Here is a 21,918-nt window from a genome sequence, read left to right as displayed (position 1 = left end):
TGGAATTCTAGAGAGAAGGACAGCTCCTGGCCAGGCCATGCGGTGGCAGAATCCCCTGAGATGCAGGGTGTGGCACGTCAATGCATGGCCATGGAGCTCTCACCGCTTCTTGGCGATGCAGCTCACCTCCGTCACCTTGAATTTCCAGAAACTGCCCCACCAAAACTTTTGCGCAGTGGCGGGGCATCTGATGACAGTCCCGGCCGCTTGCACCACCGAGAGATATTTGCTATTTCAGGCTCAAGAGCAGGCAGATTCCCTGTGTAAAAATCCAGGGGAACTTTTGACAATCTTCAAAAACGGCTGGTCACGTTTGACAACAAATTTTGTGTCTTCAAAGACCTCGAAACACATCTACAAAATGGCCACCCTTCAAGCTATCAAGTATTCGCGGGGCAAGCTGTTAGTCCTTGACCAGCTCAGACTGCCCCATGAGAACCACTACGATGAGGTGTCAACTGCCGAAGAGGCTTTTGACTGCATCCGCTCCATGAGAGTTAGAGGCGCCCCCGCTATTGCCATCGTCGCTGCTTTGGCCCATGCGGTTGAATTGCACAATGGCGACTGCAGTAAGTTTGACACTGCCCCCGAATCAAGACATCGCTAACATGCGTCACCAGCTGCCACTGAGCCCGAAGAGGTCATTGCGCATATTGAAAAGAGACTTGACTACCTCAAGGAGAGCAGGCCAACGGCTGTTGATCTCTCCAACGCCATCACACTTCTCAAGCTGGCCACTAGAGCCGCCAACCTCGAGGGTTTGGCGCACCCTGAGGCTAAGGAGGCCATCTTGAACACCTACATCCAGACGGCCGAGGAGATTCTCGCCAAGGACCTCCACAACAACACCTCTATAGGCTCTCATGGTGCCGCCTGGTTGCAACAGCAGTACAATGCCTCTTCTGAAAAGCCCATCTCCGTCCTCACGCACTGCAACACCGGTTCCCTCGCAACCTCGGGCCACGGCACTGCCCTTGGCATCATCCGCACTCTTCACTCCGAGGGTCTCCTCAAGCACGCCTACTGCACCGAGACTCGTCCTTACAACCAAGGCAGTCGTCTTACTTCCTTCGAGCTCGTCTTCGAGGGCATCCCCTCCACCCTGATCACCGACAGCATGGCTGGTGCTCTCTTCAACCTCCACCGTGAGCGCATGAACATTGGCGCCGTCATTGTCGGCGCTGACCGCGTTGTCCGCAACGGAGATACTGCCAACAAGATTGGTACCTATCAGCTGGCTGTGCTGGCTCGTCACCACGGTGTCAAGTTTGTTGTCGCTGCGCCAACAACCAGCATCGACCTCGAGACTGAGAACGGAAGCGCTATCGAGATCGAGGAGCGCAAGCGTGAAGAGCTGACACAAATCAGTGGTGCCATTGTCAACGAGGACGGAACTGTCGATACCAGCAAGACTGCTAGAGTTGCGATTGCCGATCAGAGAATTGGGGTCTGGAACCCAGCTTTCGATGTGACTCCCCATGAGCTGATCGATGCCATTGTCACTGAGCGGGGAACCGTGGTGAAGGGTGCGGACGGCAAGTTTGACTTTAGCCAAGTGTTGCCCGAGCGGTTGGCCTCTGTTGCTGCTCGTCAGCTATGAGGATCGAGCTGAATACGAAATGAGATGTTGAACATGTTTGCTTTCTCGAAGCTTGAAGATGAGATGATGCTGTGTAAAGCGCACAAGTCATGCAGCGCCCCACAGCCCCTGCATTGGCGATTTGTGCATGTTTTTGGACCCACTGAAAGGGATGACCTCATCAGCGCCATGAACTCGACCAAGACGTTGCATCTTTCACCTTTCATCAACGGTCTTTGGGGTGGCAGAGAGTTGGTGCAAAACTCAAAATGAAGCGGATCTCACAGGCACTGCTGCTATGCAGCGCATTGTACCCACCAGCAGCACATGCGACCCCTACGCCGCACGCCGACGGCCCGTTCTACCGCCATGACCTCCTCGCCCTTCACAAGAACCTCGTTGAGATACCCTCCCTCAGTGGCACCGAGGAGGACGCCGCTCTGTTCCTTCAGGAATATCTCGGCAATCAAAACTACTCTGTCGAGCTTCAACCTATTCCAGCTGGGTTAAACACAGGCTCGAATGCGACATGCAATGTCCTGGCTTGGCCCACAGCTAGGAAGCCCAGCACCGCCGACTTCAAGCTCCTCATCACATCCCACATCGATGTCGTCCCACCATATATTCCCTACAAAACCACACCGTCAGGGCCAATCACTCCAGACACCCTCATCTCCGGCCGCGGTTCCGTCGATGCGAAAGCCTCTCTTGCAGCGCAGCTCATCGCTTTATCCACCCTCCTCTCCTCGGAATCTATCTCCCCATCCGACGTGATGCTCCTCTTCGTAGTTGGCGAAGAAACTTCCGGCCTCGGCATGAAGGAGTTCTCCCGCCGCTCCCGCAGCAGCAGCAAGGTTTCTCTCTTTGGCAGCAGCAGCGACGAAAAGCAGTACCGCTTTGCCTCTGCCATCTTTGGCGAACCTACAGAGAACAAACTTGCGTGCGGCCACAAGGGGATTACCAATGGGATTGTTCGCTCTCGAGGAAAGGCTGGTCATTCAGGCTACCCACAGCTAGGCAAATCTGCCAATGAGGTGCTGATTCGCAGTTTGCACACTATCCTCAACACTGACCTTGGTTCGAGCGAGAGGTACGGCAACACGACAGTTAATATCGGGGTTCTGGAGGGGGGGGTGGCAGCGAATGTGATACCCAAGTCGGCGAGCGCTAGACTTGCTGTTCGGGTGGCATCGGGAAGTCAAAAGGAGGGACATAAGGATGTTATCGCCAAGATTGAGCACATTCTCAAGGAGACAGACGGGGATGCGCTCAGTTCAGAGTGGTTTGGCGGGTATGGACCGGTCAAGTGCAAGTGTGAAGTTGACGGGTTTGAGACTATGGTTGCGAGTTATGGGACTGATGTTCCGAATTTGGAGGGGGGGCATACGAGTTATCTCTATGGGCCGGGGAGTATCCTTGTTGCGCATGGGGATGATGAAGGGTTGAGGGTGAGGGACCTGGAGGAGGCGGTGGAGGGGTATAGGAAGTTGATTTTGCATGTGTTGGGTGATGGGGAGGAGGAGGGGGGGGAGGAGGGGGATTTGTGAATTGGATGGTGATATATATGATTTGGTAAGATAAAATATAAAGAGCCGTTGGGTTTGTATCAAGGTATCATCTGACATGTTTGACTGGAAGTGTTTGCCTAGGCGTGGATCAACACAAAAAATCCCGCATGTTCCCCGCATCACCATAAGAGCGCATTCTGCTGCTTGCAACCATCAGATCAAATCCCCTTGTGGTGTAGTTGGCTATCACGTTCGGCTGTAAATGCAATTTATCGATACCGAAAGGTCACCGGCTCGATTCCGGTCGAGGGGATACAACATCATTTTTTGCTTTTAGCCAAGTTTCTCCCGAATGTCACCTGAATGCACACTCAAGATCTTAATTTTATTTTATTTGCGGATATGAGAAAGGCGCCCAAGTTGCGGTATCGACAGCAAAAATGCCAAGATGCGTCCCAATGATCTCACAATTACACACCTCTGATCCGAACACTCCCAATACTAAGTATATATGGTACACTAACCAACCCATCCAGAAGTCCTCATCACCCTTTGTAGGATAACACCCCTAATTAACCCCCCTCAACCACCCCGGCCTCGTCGTCCCTCCCCTCATCCTCAACCCCAATTCCACCACCCCCTTCCCCTTCCCCTTCCCCTCCCCCCTCGCCCTTCTCAACAACTCCCCCCTCGCCTGTTCAATAACCCCCACCGTCACAACCGGCACCGCCAACCCCCCATCCAACTTCTGCAATCCCGGCTCGCCCATCAATGACATGACCGTCAGCCCAAAACAGCTGTGGTACACGTCCGGTGGTCCACCGGGGTATTTACTAAACCCGCCTATCCGATGCGCCATCTTCTCCAGCAGGAACCGTCTCGCTGGTGCCCAGTCGCCGAGTAGCTGCAACTGGCAGAGGTTGGATAGCGCTGCTACGACCCACCAGGTGTAACACGTGTCGGCTACTTTGTTTGTGCGGCCGTTGGAGGCTATGAGGGGTGGAGAGAGAGAAAGGGATGTGAGAGGGGGGAGGAGGAAGTTGACTGGGTCTTCTTCTTCTTCTTCTTTTTCTGGAACAGGGGGTGGGTGTTCGAGGTAGATGAATTGGCGGGAGGTGAGCCAGTGGATTAAGGCGGGGAGGTCACGGATGCGGGAGAGTAATGGGGAGGGAGGGGGTGGTTGGCTGGTTGTTTGCAACGGGCGGTCGAGGAGGGAAAGCGCAGAGATGGCGCAGTAGGCATATCCCGCATGGGGTTCTTCCTGTGAGCTGCCTGCGAAGCCGCCGTCGTATGTCTGCCAGATTTTCAGTCAGCGATGGAAGTGAGGTAAGAAGCAGAGAACACCTCACCTGACTGCTGAGGATATAACTCGTCAACCTCTCCTTGTCAATATCCTCCACCCACCCTGGCTCACCCTCCTCGACATCCCCCCTCAACATCCACCGTATCGACGCGGCGATGTAGCAATACCGCATGTCGTACCCTCCCCCGATGAACCACCCCTGACCAGGCAGCAACCTCAACACCTCCCCGAAACTCCCGTCCTTTCTCTGCAGCCTCCGTAACCAGCGGAGTGTTTGTGCTCTGTCGACCCCGTCGAATGCCCTCTCTGGATCATCCTCATCTGCCAACAGCGCCAGTAGCTGCAGTGCAAATAAAGTCCCTGGCGCATTGGCCATTCCGGCTGCTTCTGCCGGTTGAGATCCTGTTTCTGGCTCCGACTGCTCATAACCGTGAAGGGGGTAGACAAGTGACGAGGCAGGGGAGAAGCCACCTCCTGGGTGCTGATGGGAGAGGACCCATTTTCGGAGCTTTCTCCGGTCCTGCGGAGTGATGAGGTTGTTATCAGTGGTGTTGTTGTTGTTGTTATCAGTATGAGGTGTGAGTATGGCGATAGAGTTGATGATGAAGTAGGCCAGGGCCATGCGGTTTCCTTCGTTGGAGAGGTAGTGGTGGGGGAGGGGGGACTGGAGGCACATCTTCCAGTATTTTAGGTGTCTGTCAATGTCGAGCGTCGGCTCGGGGTTAGGGGGGTCGTCTGCTGTCATGGTTGTGGCGGTGGTTGATGAGATGGTGGGTGAAGGTGGTGTTTTTTTGGGATTTTGTTCGGATAGTAACAATTGTTCTTCAACACTACCCCGTTGGCTTTCTTAAATCAGTTAATCTTGAAATAGATAACTCACGAATGTCCCATCTGACGGGATTCAGTTCATAAAAGGCAGTGAGAGACAGCAATATGGACCCCGCGATCGTGAGATCCCTGCTCCTCTTGCCCAAAGGGGTTGCAGTGCCAAGCCCCGGGTGCCCCAAGCCACACTTAGAACGTTTAAGCATAAACGTGGCTTGACAGATCCCGTGGCCCCATATTTATTCGAGAACAAGTCTGGTCAATGACCCTCGCTTATCGGGAGGATAGCTTGCCGATAAGGCTTGTAATTGTGCCCCTTTTGGACTGTGACGGAACCGACACGAAACTGAAGCTCGCCCACCAGCAAACCACACGACATCCTGGTGTCTCACACGACACAGACCAACCGACCCGAGGGAGAGCTGAATCCCGCGAACCCAGCACTCTCTGACGACTGAGCATCTGGCCACAACTGAATGCACACCCAGCATTAAAACTACCAAACCTCCCCCCATCGCCCGTCGTCCAAATCATCTGGCCCCAACGCCAAAGCTAGCCTTTCAAAGCCGGCCTCAACCATGGCCCTAATATCCTCCCGCACGATCCTCACCTCCCTCTCCCTCTTCCACCTGACCCTCTCCTTCCTCTTCCTGACCAACCCAACCGCCATCTCCGACCAAAGCATCGTCTCCCTCCTGGGCGACTCCCTCGCCCTCCCTCCCTCCCGATCCTTCGACGTCCCCACCCCCGCCCTCGCCTTTTTATCCTTCCTCCTCGCCTTCCTCGCCATTTCCGACTTAGCCACCCTCTCCTACCCGGACGAAATCTCCCTCATCACCCACTGGGGCACCCAAGCCCCCCTCCGAGTCTCAATCTGCTTCTCCCTCTCAATCTACTCCTTCTTCTTCTCGCCTTCCTCCCCCATCTTCTATCACCACGACGAGTCCGCCAAAAGTCGCTTTGTCAACCACCCCAATATGCATCAAGCGCTGAACAATAACCCGGGGTATGTCCCCTCTGGCTGGGGGGGTGATGCCTTGAAAAACAGGGTGTTTTTCACGTTTGTTTTTGTCGAGACGATGGCTTGGTTTTGGACTTGGGTTACGTTGGGCGAGGAGCAGCAGGGGATTTTGGCTAGGGCTGCTAGGGAGAGGGCTAAGAGGAGGGGGAGTGGAAGTTTTTAAAGTCTGCAGGATTGGGGGGAAGTTGTGGGAGACGGAGGAAAGATGATAAGAGGGGGAAGAGGGGGTTTTGCTTCTTAGGGGGGATTGCTTGGCATATGATACCTATTTATTTCACCTTAGTTCGGTTTCTCTGTTTATTTTTATTGCATAGCCGGATTGGATCGCAAGGAAACATTCTCAAGCATATGGAACTCTTTGCAAATGACACTCACTACCTTACTCAAACTTCACCATTCCCCACCCCTTCACCCCCTCCCTCCAGCCATCAACCACCTTCCCAGCCCACTCCTCGGCCCCTCCCCTCCCCTCTACAATCTCGCTCACTTTCTCTGTCAACTCCCCCACCTCCCTGTCCTCCTCCCCCAAAACAACATCCAACAACTTATCCAACCACCCACTCTCATTCATCACCCCCTTCAGCACCCCAACATGACCCTTGGCCTCCCCCAGCGTCTTTGCCGCCGCCGACTCCAAAGCCTTCATCTCAGCGACAACTTCCTTGTGCAGTCCCGACTTGCCAGACTTGTCCCTTGCTGTCTCCTTCTCGTGGTGGGAGAGGACAAACGCCGCGGAGAGCTTGACAGCAAAAGCGACATCACGTACCGAGGCAAAAGAGGGCATGTCACAGAGCGAGTAGATCGCCTGCTGGGTTGTGGCGGGAACGGTCGACTTGGGCGATAACAACCCCGTGCGGAGGGTCGTGAGGGTTGTTTTGAGGGGTTGCGTTGTTTGAGAGACGATCTTTGGAATAGAGGTTTCCGATTTGGGGAGGGAGATGGCTGTGAGGACGAGGGCGGAGAGAAGAGATAAAGCGGTGTAGTAGTTTGTTTCGGCAGGAGTCAAGAGTTTGGGGGTGCTGGGCTTGTGGAGGAGGTCAGTGAGGGAGGTGTTGATGCGGGTGAGCGTTTCGAGAGCATAGGCCTTGTCCCGGGCGGCGGCTTCGGCGGCTTTAGAGGGTTTGTAATCTTTTGGTGGGGTGTAGGTGAGGAGGTCGAGGTATTGCTCCGCGAGGAAGGCGAGGTGGGAGCGCTCGTTCTGATATGGTCAGCATACAAGTTGTGGAAGAAAAGGAATGGGGACGTACAGAAGGACCTGGGCCGAGGCGGATGAACTCTTGAATCGGGGGCCCGTTGGCACTTTCAAGGCTGGGGAAGGAGCCGTAGTCGGTCTTGTGAACAAGGGTGGTGTCCTCCACGATATCGGCTGGGGACCTATCAGTAAACATGGTACATCATATCGATCGGGGAAAACTCACTCGCGAGAATGTGATCATCAATGTCAGCATCAAGCTTGCCACCAAAAAGCCTGGTAGCGCGCCTCTCCTCTACCAGTGTCATCACCAGAGTGCAGCTGGTGCGCAGCTTCTTGTCATACTCGGCCATGTCAAGAATACTCGTGTAGCTACCAGACGAAAAGGCATCCCAAATTCTCACCGGGCTAGGATCCCGCAGACTTTGCGTGTAATAAGCACGCAGCGGTTCCATCAGGGGCCGAGTTCCCTGAAACAACCCTGGCGAGATGCTGGATATCCTATCAAAGAACAACGGGCTCAGGGCGTCCTGAATCGTCCGCTTGACGTCAAGTGGAGCCCAGAGCTGGTGTGCGTAGGAGGCGCAGCCGAAAAGGAGGTAAAGCTTCACCAGCAACAGCCGCAATCCATTGTCCTTTGGTGTCACTTTCAGCTGTGTGTCGAGAAGCAAAACAGCCTGCAGCAAAATATCAGGCTGGACATCCTGCCATAACGACTGACCGAAATTCGGCAGCCCAGGCCGCAGTCCTGACAGTTTGAGCAGAGAATTTCCCATCACAAGGGCCAAATCAAGTCGGGGGTCTCGGTCCAGTCTTGGAATAGCAGCCAAGAGCTCCTTATCAGAAGTTATTTGTCTGTGTGCGTCAGCGGCATCGATGATCAGCTTCCTCAAGCATCCTTCGCATGGGCTCTTGGCCAATTTGGAGCAAACGCGGCAATGGAAGGGCTTTCCTTGGTCTGTTCCCTCCACCACGGTTGGATGGGGAGAAAGTGTTTGTGGGCAGGTGGTGAGTGTGTAGCGCAGCCTGCATTCGAGGGCCTTGATGATGATCTGCTGAGCCTTGGTGGGATTCTTGAGAGACTCCCGTTAGCATCTGCAGAATGCAGACCAACAGAAGAAGCATACCTCGCCTGGAATCTTGGGCAACACATCCTCCAAGAATGTCTTTGCCTCTTCATATCCCAGCTCAGCCACATAGCCTTTGACGTCGTCAAAAGCGGCAAATCTCTCGTAATACTGATCGAGGAAAAGCCCTATTTGAACGACCTTTGGCGACATAGCTGTGTCTTCGTGGTCGGGGTTGATCGTGGTTGAAGGCAACCTGAAGGTTGTTTCGAGCAGCGCCAGGCTGATGTTCTTTTTGTACATGGGGGTAGCTTTGTCCTTGAGCTCGATGAACTGTTTGAGGACCTCTTGTACTTCATCGAGAGCCCTAGAAACCTGTTAGTATGTTGACACCCCCGCCAGGTAAGAAACACTGACGCATCCGCATTCGTTGCCTCGGTGGCGGCAGCAATAAACCTCTTCCATATCCTCAAATCGCAGACGAAGAATGGTGTGGTGGAACCGTCGAGACCCAACTTCAGAGCATCGCGGCAGAGCTCGTAGATGGTGTCCCATTCGCCCCAAGTTTCCAAAGCATCGAGACACTCGCAGAAAAGAAGCTTGTGTCCCTGTTTGAGTTGACTGATGGCACCCAGTTTGGGGCTTCTGAGGCGGGCCAGAAACTCCTCCTTGGTGCCATGACTCAATAACACGCGGTAGTAGAGGCAGACCTCCTCTTCTGTGAGAAGACCTCTGTCTGTCTTTTCGAGTTTCTCGGAATTTTCGGTGATATCAGCTGCCTTTTGGAGCTGTCTGACTGTCAAAAGGCTGTACACCTTGCGGCTGGCTTCAGTGCACTGTGGGCTAATCTGGACACGTCAATTCCTCGTCTCGACACCATTGTTAATAGCCGAGTATACATACTGAAAGGAGGAATGTCAAAGTGATGTTCCAAAACATGTACCGGCGGTCAGTCGTGTTGGCATAGGTCTTGTCCAAGGTCGCTGCAATCTGCTGAGCGCTGACAAGATCCCACTGTTCCAAACAACCCTGAAGACAAGATGAGGCCATTGGACTGCTGGCGTTTGCCTTGACCCATCGTGCTCTCAAAGGGCCAAATGTCTCGGCAAAGTCAATCTCATAACCTATGAAGTCCTGACAGGCCCACTCATACAGGTCGAGGGTGTTGATATCAGGGGTCTTCTTGCTCCTGACCAACTCGTCGACGTGGACAAGTACGGCACATTTCTCGGCAGTGCCCTGTAGTTGGGCCTCAGTAGAGACTCTGATAGCCTGCATGGAATATTCAGTATCATGTGCTTCTTGGTAGCCAGTCAGGGCATGTACCTCATAATAAGGGTCCTTGAAAGTCGCAAAGCGTTTTGCAGCAAGCCGAATGACGGCGGACCAGTTCCCATCGCTAAACGCAGACTGCAGTTGCACGTCGACGCTGCTTTTGAGGGCCGGTGGCCCATATCTGTATCTGTTGTACGCCATGGTTGGTTCTCTTTTGGTGCAGGCGCAGGCGAAGACGAGGCGAGAGAGGAAGGCCAGCCAACCCGACGTGGGGGACAGGATGGAGTTGAAGGTGAGGGGCCAATGGCAGGCGAGGAATTGGGCTGCTCGTACACCTTGTGCGGCTTACAAACAACAATGAAAACCTCCGCAGTATTTGAGAAACACAAGCAAACAGTTTCAAAAAGAACTGTTTCCAAAGCCTGTTGCGCTCTGGGCCAAGATGCTGATGGGATACTCGTGCATGCGAGGGAACAAGAAGCTCACCACAACATTTGGTGGGGTTGTGGGGCACGAGCTTGACCTTTGCAACCCCACCTTCACCGCGGTGAGCCTCTGCCACGAAGAAGCCAGTTCAACAGCTATAATCGCCGTCTCCTCTCTTGCTAAATCTTATAGAAAAAAGGGGTTTGCATAATAGCATGTCTGCCAGTCGTTACGTTGTATGAAAAGAGAGGAGAAATAAACTACAAAATTGTTACAGAGACAGGAGCAGTCCTGTCTATTCTGCCCTGAGAAGTAGTTGTCCCACGCCGTATCTCTATTCCTGGAGGCCAATTCCTTGGTATATCAATCCTAGAATCACAGCAAGTCTCTGGTCGGTCGTGGGAACAACGCGGGGTATCTAGGTCTTTCGGTGTCGGCCGTCAAGCGTTAAGCATTGCCTCCTCGTTTGCTCTCTATCCTGCGCTTCTCGATCTGTCACACACCAGCGACGGTCAGCATGCAATCCGTCATTCACCAAGACCCAATCCTCATACCCAAATCTTCTTGCAATCTCTGTATGCCCTGTACACCTCCCAAAACACCGATTGTTAGCGCAATCTGCTCAACCGTTATCCCCCCCAACAGTATCAGATTGTCGCAACTGACTGGAAGTAATCGGAGCACATGGTTCGGTCACCCTGGTTGCGGTGCAGACACCGGATGCTTTTCGTGGCAGCCTCCTGGCATGGATCAAGGAACTCGCTTCTGTCTTTGCTGATGACAGAGGTTCATTAGCAGTTGTCATGTTCTCCAGGAGGGGCCGGAACTTACCCGTTAAACTTGGATTTTGTCTCGCCGGTCCAGGGCTCCCTGGTGCTACCTCCGGTGGACGCCATTGCGATATTGCTGGGACGTTCAAATCATAAGAGCGTCGTCGGTGGATGTGCCTGTCGCATTATCCACTGTCTTCGGCTTGCGACAGCGTTTTGGTGAAGAGCACGAGTCGCGGGTCGGGTTCCCCGATGCCGATGCTAAGCTTTGAGCACGGTCCATTCCTTAAGAGGCCCACATTTTCGACGGTTACCCCTGAGCCCCTGAACTACATGACCACCATCGACGCAATCCAGGCCTTGCCGGGATAAACAGGTGGATGGACAAGCAACTTGGGCTGCGAAAAGTCGTTCCAGCTTCAAAGTAATGTTTTTAACATGGAACAGAGAATCGGGCACAATTTCCAATCTAATTGGCATCACTGACCGCCTTGAGACTGATCGGAACAGAGGTCCAACTTCAGCGAAAAAGGGGTGCGACTCAGCTTATCGAACCTGACCGTTACCATGGGGAAGGGGGCCTGGAAAGTCGTGCCTTCCATTTTGATACTCCAATGGCGGGGTGGCAGATATTCCACCCAGTTCAACTACTCTGTCCTGGGGTCGACTTCCCTTTTCCAACACACCCTCCCGTCCCTGTTCCATAAGCTGTGTTGAGCCTTGTCAACGACAAGCTTCTTTGGCTTTTGCTTCTCTTCTTAAAGGGGTTATCCTCTCTACACCACCTACCCACCGAGGGCAGAGCCCTGTCTGATTCTCCAGTTTTGAAATCCTCGAGCCGCTTTTCTTTTGGCCGCACAGGCTTGATTCGATTCTCAAGTCGCGATTTCTTTGGCAGCGCAGGCCTGAGCTTGTTCGTTTCGAATTTCAAAGCCCTCTTTCTTCCAGACCACTCCGGCTCCAGGGCCAATTTTTGTTCTTCCAATCGCTCTTCGGAACAATTCAACTTCAGGGCCATTTTCTCGACCTTCACGTCCCTCTCATGTCCGGCAGCTCATTGTCAGGACAGTGGTTTGAGTACCGAGTAGCTTTTCTATCTGGCAACTCGAACTCCAGACTCGTCTTCTTCGTTTGCCAGTCGCTTTCCTTCTGGCAACTCAGAGTCCATCGCCATTGCGTCGGTTCTTTAAACCCTCTTTCTTTCCGACAACTCGACTTTGGGGCTGTTCCTTCCTGATTGAAAGGAACAGGCTACACAAGCGCTTCTCAGTGTGAACTTGATATTCAAGTTCTTCAGGTATTGAATTAGACCCCCTTTTCATGTCGGTCCAAATCTGATCCAGTCCAGCCAGATACAGGAAAAGCCTGCCAAGCTTCAAGCCAGGGCACAACATGAGCCCGACCGACTCGGATATCGAAGTCATGGCGGACTTCAAGATGGTTCCTGACACTCCTTTTTGGGAGATGCCAGGCTTCCTGTTTGATGCCGAGACTGTTGAAGAGATCCAAGAACATAAGAAAAAGATCTGGAAGGCCTTGATATGCCCTGACTACACCAGTGTGCCGAAGGGATCTCGGAATCGCGCCAACCCCGAGGAAATCACCAAAACCAGAGTGCAAAACAATATCGCCTTGCTCTTTCGGGCTCTTTTGTTCTTTTCTGATCACCATCCCTCGCCCTCATACTGGAAAGACCTGTCCCCAGACACCTTCTCAGGATGTGGAGAGACGACTATCAAGCTGCTGGAAGGGATCTTTGTCCACGCGCGCAGGGCTTACGCCGATTCGAAAGGGCGCCGGAGACGATGCAATGTCGCCATGTATGCTGATAAGTACATCAGCTTCCTCGACTCGGCTGGAGGGGACGTTTCCACATCAGATCTCTCCAAGGTTGAGCTTCGCGATAGTTGGGCCGAGCTCAAAAAGAAGGGCGCGCTCTTCAATTTAGCTCAGCACAGGCCGAATGATGTCGAAGACGACAGCACAGACGAGGAGCCACTCACATTGCCTGGGGAGAGCCTCGAGCAGCACAAGTCTAAAAAGCGCAAGAAGACTACATCGGGGCCAGTGACGCCTCGAAAGTCGACACGACGTTCATCGGTGTCTGGGCCTTCCAAACCGTCGGCAGACCCTTCAAAAACATCGACCGGCCCTTCAAGAACAGGCCCTTCAACATCGTCGACCCGCCCTTCGATCCGCTCAGTCAGGATCGTCTCCCCATCATCGTCACCGCCAACACTGCGATTCGACTCCTCTGTGGGGCTGAGTTCAGAAATATCCACGGCCGAGACCGTCAGTTCCCCAATCCTTGGCTTAGCGCTGGCCAGTAATGGGCATGCCCAGCGCGAGCCGCTCAAAAAGGTCCACCAGCGTATGAGGGTCATCGACATCACAATTGGTGAACATTCAGACATCCTCGCATTCCACACGAACGCGATCGAGAGCCTGAGGGCAGATATTGGCCTTCACAAAGGAGGCAAAGCCGCTGGACTTGTGTCCACTGTGGCGGAGGCGGTTGCCGGGGTCTTGGAGAAAAAGAAGCAGTCGTACATCACACATGTGGCAGCCGCTAAAGTAAATGCTGCCAAAGGGCCCTTGGAAGAAAAGCTTGCCACTCTTGACTCCAAGATTCTGGACTATGTCGGGCAGGTCGCCGTGGCCGAGTCCAAGCGCAGCGACATGGAAACAAAGCTCGACAGGGTCAGCAAGAAACTGGAGCTGATGGGCAGTACCTCCGGGCATGAGAAGCTCCAGAAGAAGGTGAAGCGGTACCGCGATAATCATAAGAGCCTCGCGCGAGATGTGACCTCCCGGCTGTTGAAGTTGGAGCGAAATGTCGACAGATCAGGACCCGCCGGTGCTGCGGAAGAGTCCGAGGAGGACGAGGATCGCCAGAATCACGCTCGGTCTAACGACTCCCGCTTCGCCATGTTAGAGAAGCAGATTGCAGACCTGAAGCAGGTCAACGTTAGTCTAACTAAGAGGGTCGCTGACCTCGAGAAGGGCAACGAAGCTGGACAGCGCAGGGACAACTACTACAGCAGGGACAACTACGACAACAGGGACAGCCATCAGAGGAGGGACAGTTACAACACGAGCATGGTAGGGTTGAACCGTGGATCGAGGCCCAATGGCCAGATGAACAACGGCCAGGGCATCAGGCGTTGTTAGTTGCTGAGGAAAGGGATGGCATCGTGGGGTTTGAAGGCTAATCCTTCGTTGAGATATCATGCTGCTATTTGTCGCTATTGTATGTAGTACAGTTACTGTCTCGAAGATAATGTAAGAACGATCTGTCAAAATAGTCAACCGGGCCACTGTTAAGGACTTAATATCTTGACAGTGGGACCTGGGTCACTGGGTTCGGCCTTTTCCAGCCACCCGGGCAACTCACCCTCGTACAACAACAGAATTGACACCTTTTGGCACCCCATGCTTGATTTGACACGATCCATTCAGGGAGCCCAAGACATGTCTCAAAGTGCCAAGCATGAAACGGATGACGGGACGTACCCCGCAAAAGAGGGTCCTCCTTGGCAGAACGAGCCTATACGAACTAGAACGCGCTAGATCCCGTTTGGGACTTCTGGGCTGACGAGTCGATGCGACGGGCCAACAGCAGCCGTCGCCGTCTCGAACGCCCCCCACAGCACACGGGCACTGCAATGCACCGCCCCAGCAGCCATTTGCACAATCCCTGCTCAGGAACAATGAGACTCGGAAAGACTCCCAGAACAAAGGAAATGTCTCCAAATTGGGCATTTCGGCGCCCTGGCCTCGGGCCCTTACGTCAGGTCAACCACTGTTCCATTCTCACCCCGAACGAGAGTTGCATGCTGACGACGACGACGACGACGATTGACCGGTTGTTTCCGACGGGAATATACAACCAACTCTTTTGAAGTGGTGATGTCGAACTGCTGACGGCCGCTGCCCTGCCCTGCCCTTCTGCCCACATGCAGCAGCCTTCTCCTCGCCCTCATCCCCGAAATCTCCGTCTTCTCCCTACTACTCGAAACCAAATTCGGCTTGAGGATCCCGGCCTTATTTCCCTAACTCCTTTTCCCAGCGACATCGACTTTCCCAAGCAGCACCGACAGGCCACAGCTACAGCAGATACCCGATGCGCGCCGACAAACCGCAAACATGAGATGGACGAACGCTTCTGCTGCGGCAGCGCTGCTGCTGTGCGCAGTGACGGGTGCCAGTGCGCAGTCCGGAAACAAGCTGCAGGTCAATCTTGATTCTCAAGGTGGGTTCCCGGGAGCTAGCACAGCAACAGAAACAGACGGTACGGACCGTTTGCTAACGAAAGAGACGGGTCAGATTCCATCAAGAGAGCCGCCAAAGTCGTTGCTGCCAACCTCTGGGAGTACTACCGCGGTGACGAGCCAGGCCAGACACCGGGCATTCTGCCAGGCCCGCCACCGGCCGGCGACTATTACTGGTGGCAGGCCGGCGCAATGTTCGGCACCTTGATCGACTACTGGCACTACACAGGCGATAGCACATACAACAACGAGACCGTCCGATCCATCGTCCACCAAGCTGGCGCTCCTACCTTTGCCTTTATGCACCCCAACTGGACCGCCTCTCTCGGCAACGATGATCAAGGTTTCTGGGGCATGACGGCTATGCTGGCCGCCGAGGTCAACTTCCCCAACCCGGCGCCCACTGACCCGCAGTATCTCGCGCTCGCCCAAGCCACCTTCAACACTCAAGCCGCCAGGTGGGAGAACCAGGACTGCGCCGGTGGTCTCCGCTGGCAGGTTCCCCATACCAACAACGGCTACGATTACAAGAATACTATTGCCAACGTTGTCTTCCTCAACATCGCCGCTCGTCTCGCGCGGTACACAAACAATGAAACATATGCCGAGTGGGCCGAGCGGACATGGGATTGGACCGAGGGCGTTGGGTACATCACGGAGGATTACGATGTGTACGATGGTGCCAACACTCCGCAAAACTGCACCAACCTCAACAAGGTGCAATGGTCGCCCAATGCTGCTGTCTTACTCCACGGCGCCGCCATCATGTACAACTATGTATGTCTTGAATATTCCCCTCTTGCTCCCACAGAAAACTGACCGTCGACCCCCAGACTACCGGCGACAGGCAGGCCCAGTGGAAGACCCGCGTCGCCGGTCTCCTCAACCGAACCGTCGACCACTTCTTCCCCGAAGGCATCATGGTCGAACGCCCCTGCGAGCTCAAGGACCGAGTCCAGTGCAATGTCGATCAGCACTCTTTCAAGGGGTACATGCACCGCGCTCTGGCCTCGACCGCCATCGTGGCCCCTTTCACCCGGGATTCGATCCTCGAGGTCCTCAGGTCATCAACAAAGGGCGCGGTGGAATCGTGTCTGGCGGACGGAACCTGCGGCTTTCGCTGGGATAGGGGGGAGTACGATGGCGATGTGTCCAATGGACCGGCGGGTCAGCAGATGAGCGCTTTGGCGGCGCTGTCTACGCTGCTGTTGGATAATAGTGATGGTCCGTTGACGAACTCGACGGGTGGTACGTCGGTGGGTGACCCGAATGCTGGGTCTAGCGCTTTTGAGCTGGATCCCATGAGGCAGATCACGGCGGGGGATAAGGCGGGGGCGGCGATAGTGACGATTGTGGTAGTGGGATCGTTTGTGGGGAGTTTGGTGTGGATGAGTGGGGGTTTGTTTGAGGTTTCTTGATTTTTTTGGGTCTTTTTCTTTGGGGGTATATGTTTTATCGTGGGGATTTTTTATTCTGGGTAGGGCATTTGGTTTTTTGTTTTCTTCTTTTTTTTCTTGTTTCTTCTGTTTCTTTTTTTCTTATTTTTTATTTTTTTGTTTTTTTTGTGATTGGTTGCAAAGTACTTGGTCGTCTGGCATATAGCGCGTACATTTGATCATATAGGTAGCATCATGGGCCCCTGGGATGGTTAGGGGGTGAGTCAAAATGTTTGTATACATACCATTCGTTAATATTGATGCTAAATGATGGGAGAGCCCCTTGTGTGAGAGTTGATACAAGTGCGCTGTTGCCCCTTTGATATGGAACTTGTTGCCTCTCGGTGTTGAACTACTAGCGTTTGTCTGGAATACGGTTCACCGCATCCAAAGTATGCAGCATACATCGTGAGTCTTGTTGCCATACAAACATCTCGCCGGAAGGGTCTCTAACAACGCCCACTGTTTATCTCATTGTTGTTGACAAATTTGATCACAGCTGCCGCCGTGCCTTTCGCCTTCCGCCGAGATTTTACTTTCCGTGGACCTGTTTACCCGCTTGCAAATAGGAAAGAGCCCGTTGCCAGGTTTTCTAGCCTTCTCTTGGTTTAAATAATTCTCCAACTTTCTTCATCTCACGGGTCAGACGGCATTCTCGCAGACCCTTTCTTCCATCCTGAACCGCCTACCGTGACTATTATGTTCCAAAACAAACAGTCACCAGCCCGACCACAGCCGTGAGCTGCTTTGTTACAGGTGCCTACCTGGCAGGGTTCTCTCTCACTCACAAAAGTAGCCTGTCATCCAGCAGTGAGGTTGTTTACTTATGTTCACGTCTTCATCTCTGACTCACAACTCTTCCCTCTTCAACTTGCGACTTGCGACTTTCATCTTTACTTTACACTTTTACTTGCGACTTGCAACCCTTCCGCTAGTCAACTCACATCTTTCCATCACTGCTCACCGCGACCACACCTCTTCGTCCACTCACTCACGCGCATACCACCAACCACCTCTCAACCCTGTCACTCCTCAATACAGGTTGTCACCCCCTCCCTCCCCCACCACCCGAACAACTTTACCCCCCCTCACCGGATAACAAAAACCATGGACCGTAAACGCTCCTTCACCTCCCCAGGAACAGACTCCTCCCTTCCCTCAACTCCACTAAAGGCAAACGACGAATCGGAACTGGATCTCTCCCAGTCGCCGGCTGCGAAGAGGGCTAAAAGATTGGGGAGACTGAGTCAGGGGAGTGTCATGACCATGATGGGGACTCCGACCACTGCTCAGGGGAGGGGAGTAAAGAGGGTTAGGTTTAGTGACGAGGATGAGATGTTTACTCCTGGGGTTGGGGGGGTGAAGAGAAAGATTGGGGAGTTGGGGCGGCTGGAGGGGACGCCGTTTGAGGTTAGAATTGGGAGGGTTGGGGGGGGGAGACGGGGTGAGAATGGAGAGGTGGGCGGGGGTGGTGATGCGGGGGTTGATGGGGTGGATGTCAAGGAGGAGGAGGAGGAGGAGGAAGGGCTCGAGGGGAAAAAGAGCGGGAAGAAGAAGAGGAGTCCTGGTGGGAGTGGGAAGAAGAGCAAGAAGAAGAAGAGAAAGTCGCTGGTTGTGGTGGGGGATGGGGATGCCGGGATGGACAGGATGGAGGAGATGTTTCCTGATCTGCCCAAGCCGTCGGCGGCTGCGGGTGAGGAGGACCCTTGCCGCCGTGATTCTTTGCCCTCTGAGATGGACGAAGCGCAAGATTGTAGTCAGATGGAGCTGGATGGCACCCCCGGCGTGGACTTTGGCACTCACGAGGATGATGAGGCTGATGAGAAGGGAGATGAGGAGGTCAAGGAGTTTATTGAGGAGGTGTTTGCCCGGCCGGAGTTTGAGTACCGTGTTGGAGAGGAGATTGGGACTGACGGGAGTGGGGTGATGGCTGCTGCTGAGGATTATTTGGATCGGGAGGAGTCGCCTGGTACCTTGTCGTCTTCCACACCCAGCAACACTGCCGAAAACGACAACGTCACGGCTATCAAGTCGCTTTTGCACTCTCTCGACACCAAAATCTCTGCTCTTGCTTCTGAGAGTGCCGGTCAGTACATGCAAAACAAGATTGGTGACGTCCAAAAGGACCTCCGCGGGGCCTACGACGGGATGGTGAGGCTTTCTGGACGGCTAGACAGGGACGAGATGCGGGCGGCGGTCAGGCATGAGATTTTGTTCAACGGGATGAAGAGCATTGTGGCGGAGCTGGGGGCTGTGAGGAGGGAGCAGGAGGCGGTGATGAGGCATTTGGGGCTAGAGGCGGAGAGTCCGTTGGCGGTTGGGAGGAAGAAGTGGGCGGAGAAGGATAAGAATAAGGAGGGGAAGAAGGCGCTGGAGAGTTGTTTGAGGACGTATCTAGAGGGGATGGGGAGGGCGACGAAGAGGGAGGAGGTGGTGGAGAAGGGGCTGTTGGCCGTGGAGTATGCGGGGAGAGTTTTTGGGGGGTTGTGAGGGGTTGATTTATGGGTTATTTGAGGAGGGGGGATTGGAGTTTTGGTTGGGAGTTGATATGGACTGGATTATAGGATGTCTGGTGGCTTTTATGAAGATGGTGGGGTGGATAATGTGTTGGTTTGTTGTATGAGATTGGAGTTGGGAGGTGTGCGCTGCGTTTAGTTGATTCTGGTTTTACATGTATTTGTATGTAAGAGATCTCTTTTTGGGGAGAGGTAGTCAATCTTGAACATTGCCCCAACTTCTGCTGGGCATTCTGAGACTGGTGATGATATATCATACCCTAACCCTGACCTAAGTGTGCGCCATCTTACCGTTGTGACGTCAGTTGAGTTGAAAGCCAAGCTCCTCCTTCCCGATTAGTGCACCACATGCAGCTTTGATAGGCTGCCCTGTCCCACGCGCGCTATCTAATCTTTTTGCACCCCCCGCAGCGTTTCCTTCATTTTTCCACAATAACAACGACCGTGTTGAATCAAGAGAAAAAAAAAGAAAAGAAAAAGAAAAAAAAACGGATGGAAACCAGAGCCGGCGGCCTCGTCCGGTCCCGCGTCGCCAACGCGTGCGACACGTGCAAGCAGCGCAAGATCCGGTGCAGCGGCGTGTTGCCGTGCGGGTACTGCGTCCGCCGCCGGGACCCCGACAGTTGCCGGTACACCGCCCCGCGTGTGAGGCGTCCGAGGCCGTCAACCACCACCACCACCGCGGGCCACCGCGGGGATGATGTGAGGAGTTCTGTTTCGCATGCTTCTGGGTCGCCGGGGGCGGCTTCAAATCATTCGGTTGTGCGAATCGGTGCGCCGGTGCAGCAGCAGCACCACCACCGGATTGAGGAGCAACATCCGTTGGAAGAGCACGAGGACACCGAGGTGCCGAGGGAGGCGAGGCTGCTGTGTGACGCGCAGGGGAAGCTGGTCTTTATCGGGGACTGCGCGCCGCTGTCGTTTTTCCAGACGGTGAGGAGGCTGGTGACCACACGGGTGGATGCGCATGCTTTTGCGCCCGAGACGGGGGGGTACTCGGCGCTGGAGAATGCATCTTCCAGGCCGTCGGTGTCGTCTGGTTACGGGGCGTTGCCGCCGCGGGTGAGGATTGAGATCGGGCCTGCTGCGGTGGGGGCGTATTTGGAGGTTACGAGGGGGTTGATTGATTTGTTTGAGGATGATGCGAGGCTGGAGAGGGATATTATCGAGTGGGCTGCGGAGGATCATGGGGATGATGCTCTGGCTGGGGCGGTTAATTATTTGGTGTTGGCGATTGGGTGTCAGAAGATTGAGAAGGGGGGTGAAGGGACGGGGCAGCAGTATTTTGACTACGCGAGGAACGTGGCGCTTGCGAGTTTAGGGGGGAATTTGGGAGTGGCGAGCGTGCAGGTTTTTATACTTATCACGCTGTACTCGCTGGGGGCGTGTCAGATTAATGCCGCGTTTTTGTTCTTTGGGCTGGCGGCACGGGCAGCGCTGTCGATAGGGGTGCATAGGACCGCGGTCAATGCGAGGTTCGGGCCCGACATTCACAGGCAGAGGGACAGGTTGTGGAAGAGCCTGAGGGTGGTGGACTTGTTCTTGTCGACGTCGATGGGGAGACCGCCAGCGACATCGGATGTGGACTGTACGGTGCCGTACAGACAGCCGGACGAAAACGGGAGGGAGAAGTTTGATCTGTTGAACGCGTCGGTACAGATATTCCTGGTGATCGAGAGTGTCGTGGTGGAGGTATATTCGAGGAGGAAAATCTCGCCGAGGTTGACCGAGGGGATATCGAGAGAGCTGAGAGGGTGGTCAGGGCAATGGTTGGAGAGGTTGAAGGAGGTAGTGGAGGATAATGAGGAAGGTGACGTCGATGCTGGAGTGGTGAATGGTGCCTGCCAGGTGCTGGCCTCGTATTATTACGCAGTGATGCTGGTCTCGAGGCCATTCTTGATGGTGGAGCTACATCGAAGGCTTTCCGATGGATGTTCGTCACCGACCACGACTTCGGGAAAGTCGAAGCTTGCGGATGCCTGCATCGACGCAGCAATACTGATGGTTGAACCCATTCAGGACCTGATCGATAGAGGTCTGATGACAAGACGAGCACCTGTTATCGTGTAAGTCGGTTCTTTTCTTCTCTTTTTTTCCAAAGCTGACTTTTGTCTTAGGTCATGGCTGTTTGCCTCCTCGCTCGTCCTCGGTGTCGGTCTTATTGGCGGGTTTGGTCGCATCATCGAGAAGTACTGCCGCGCTGCCATTACCGCTCTCGAATACTTTGCGCAAACCGACACCCACGCGGTTCAATACTCGCTCATTGCCAAGTCATTACTCAGCACAGCACTAGAATACCTGGAAACGAAGGAGATACAGGAGCGGGCACGCAGGACAGCGAGCTCGTCACAGCTGTTTGGGCTCATACCACGAACTCCTCGGGGAAGCGATGGCGGTCTTGACGGGCCACAATCCAAAACAAACCAAGCTGCAGGACCGGGAGAAAGCAGCAGCAAGCCAGACAAGCCCCATCCATCCCAAGACGATGCTGTGATGCAACGCTTTGGCTTCGACTTTGAGTCTACGTTTTTGGGGATGACAGGAACACCCGAGTTTTCTGTCTTTAGCGGCTTTGAAGAAAATGCCGACCAAACCTTTGGGGCCCTAAACCTGTTCCCGCTTCTTGATGGGGATGGGCATATCGACTTGGCCAGCTACTTTTGAGATTTTGCCTACTGAGACTAACGCTTAATGACCCTCTCTGGCTCCGAACAGAAACGGGCAAGGAT

The 21,918-nt window shown here is 54.1% G+C and overlaps 10 protein-coding genes and 1 non-coding gene across 11 annotated transcripts; 6 read left to right on the top strand and 5 right to left on the bottom strand.

Annotated features, from left to right (window-relative positions):
• Positions 1–23: 23 nt before the first annotated feature.
• On the top strand, positions 24–1,600 carry MRI1 (S-methyl-5-thioribose-1-phosphate isomerase; the record flags this gene model as incomplete). Its single annotated transcript, XM_062913038.1, has 2 exons — positions 24–569; positions 621–1,600. Exons 1-2 carry the CDS (start codon positions 38–40, stop codon positions 1,598–1,600), a joined length of 1,512 nt encoding a protein of 503 aa, XP_062764288.1. The 5' UTR covers positions 24–37.
• Positions 1,601–1,848: 248 nt separating this feature from the next.
• Positions 1,849–3,126, top strand: QC763_0084800 (uncharacterized protein; the record flags this gene model as incomplete). Its single annotated transcript, XM_062906178.1, has 1 exon — positions 1,849–3,126. One exon carries the CDS (start codon positions 1,849–1,851, stop codon positions 3,124–3,126), a length of 1,278 nt encoding a protein of 425 aa, XP_062764287.1.
• On the bottom strand, positions 2,208–3,163 carry QC763_0084790 (uncharacterized protein; the record flags this gene model as incomplete). Its single annotated transcript, XM_062906177.1, has 2 exons — positions 2,967–3,163; positions 2,208–2,500 (listed from the first exon to the last, which is right to left on the bottom strand). The coding sequence occupies exons 1-2, from the start codon at positions 3,076–3,078 to the stop codon at positions 2,208–2,210; spliced, it is 405 nt and encodes a 134-aa protein (XP_062764286.1). The 5' UTR covers positions 3,079–3,163.
• Positions 3,164–3,311: 148 nt separating this feature from the next.
• Positions 3,312–3,400, bottom strand: QC763_0084780. Its single transcript has one exon. It is a non-coding gene; the product is annotated as a tRNA-Tyr (tRNA).
• Positions 3,401–3,655: 255 nt separating this feature from the next.
• Positions 3,656–5,135, bottom strand: CDC43 (geranylgeranyl transferase type-1 subunit beta; the record flags this gene model as incomplete). Its single annotated transcript, XM_062913037.1, has 2 exons — positions 3,656–4,381; positions 4,437–5,135. The coding sequence occupies 2 exons, from the start codon at positions 5,133–5,135 to the stop codon at positions 3,656–3,658; spliced, it is 1,425 nt and encodes a 474-aa protein (XP_062764285.1).
• A 658-nt stretch (positions 5,136–5,793) lies between these two features.
• On the top strand, positions 5,794–6,399 carry QC763_504430 (uncharacterized protein; the record flags this gene model as incomplete). The annotated part of the gene is made up of 1 exon (XM_062913036.1): positions 5,794–6,399. The coding sequence occupies one exon, from the start codon at positions 5,794–5,796 to the stop codon at positions 6,397–6,399; it is 606 nt and encodes a 201-aa protein (XP_062764284.1).
• A 216-nt stretch (positions 6,400–6,615) lies between these two features.
• QC763_504420 (uncharacterized protein) lies at positions 6,616–9,971 on the bottom strand (the record flags this gene model as incomplete). The annotated part of the gene is made up of 7 exons (XM_062913035.1): positions 6,616–7,434; positions 7,484–7,602; positions 7,655–8,501; positions 8,556–8,862; positions 8,913–9,331; positions 9,399–9,767; positions 9,822–9,971. 7 exons carry the CDS (start codon positions 9,969–9,971, stop codon positions 6,616–6,618), a joined length of 3,030 nt encoding a protein of 1,009 aa, XP_062764283.1.
• A 672-nt stretch (positions 9,972–10,643) lies between these two features.
• COX23 (Mitochondrial copper homeostasis protein) lies at positions 10,644–11,188 on the bottom strand (the record flags this gene model as incomplete). Its single annotated transcript, XM_062913034.1, has 4 exons — positions 11,028–11,188; positions 10,863–10,970; positions 10,751–10,778; positions 10,644–10,688 (listed from the first exon to the last, which is right to left on the bottom strand). The coding sequence occupies exons 1-4, from the start codon at positions 11,090–11,092 to the stop codon at positions 10,644–10,646; spliced, it is 246 nt and encodes an 81-aa protein (XP_062764282.1). The 5' UTR covers positions 11,093–11,188.
• Positions 11,189–12,358: 1,170 nt separating this feature from the next.
• Positions 12,359–17,025, top strand: QC763_0084730 (uncharacterized protein; the record flags this gene model as incomplete). The annotated part of the gene is made up of 4 exons (XM_062906176.1): positions 12,359–14,132; positions 15,036–15,218; positions 15,293–16,014; positions 16,071–17,025. 4 exons carry the CDS (start codon positions 12,359–12,361, stop codon positions 16,653–16,655), a joined length of 3,264 nt encoding a protein of 1,087 aa, XP_062764281.1. The 3' UTR covers positions 16,656–17,025.
• Positions 17,026–18,008: 983 nt separating this feature from the next.
• Positions 18,009–19,163, top strand: QC763_504380 (uncharacterized protein; the record flags this gene model as incomplete). The annotated part of the gene is given in 2 exon segments (XM_062913033.1): positions 18,009–19,001; positions 19,017–19,163. 2 exon segments carry the CDS (start codon positions 18,009–18,011, stop codon positions 19,161–19,163), a joined length of 1,140 nt encoding a protein of 379 aa, XP_062764280.1.
• Positions 19,164–19,468: 305 nt separating this feature from the next.
• QC763_504360 (uncharacterized protein) lies at positions 19,469–21,853 on the top strand (the record flags this gene model as incomplete). The annotated part of the gene is made up of 2 exons (XM_062913032.1): positions 19,469–21,255; positions 21,307–21,853. The coding sequence occupies exons 1-2, from the start codon at positions 19,682–19,684 to the stop codon at positions 21,851–21,853; spliced, it is 2,121 nt and encodes a 706-aa protein (XP_062764279.1). The 5' UTR covers positions 19,469–19,681.
• Between the last annotated feature and the right edge of the window lie 65 nt (positions 21,854–21,918).

The sequence above is a fragment of the Podospora pseudopauciseta genome (assembly GCF_035222475.1).
Source record: "Podospora pseudopauciseta strain CBS 411.78 chromosome 5 map unlocalized CBS411.78m_5.2, whole genome shotgun sequence".
Taxonomy (NCBI): domain Eukaryota; kingdom Fungi; phylum Ascomycota; class Sordariomycetes; order Sordariales; family Podosporaceae; genus Podospora; species Podospora pseudopauciseta.
This window is presented reverse-complemented; position numbering and strand designations above follow the sequence as displayed.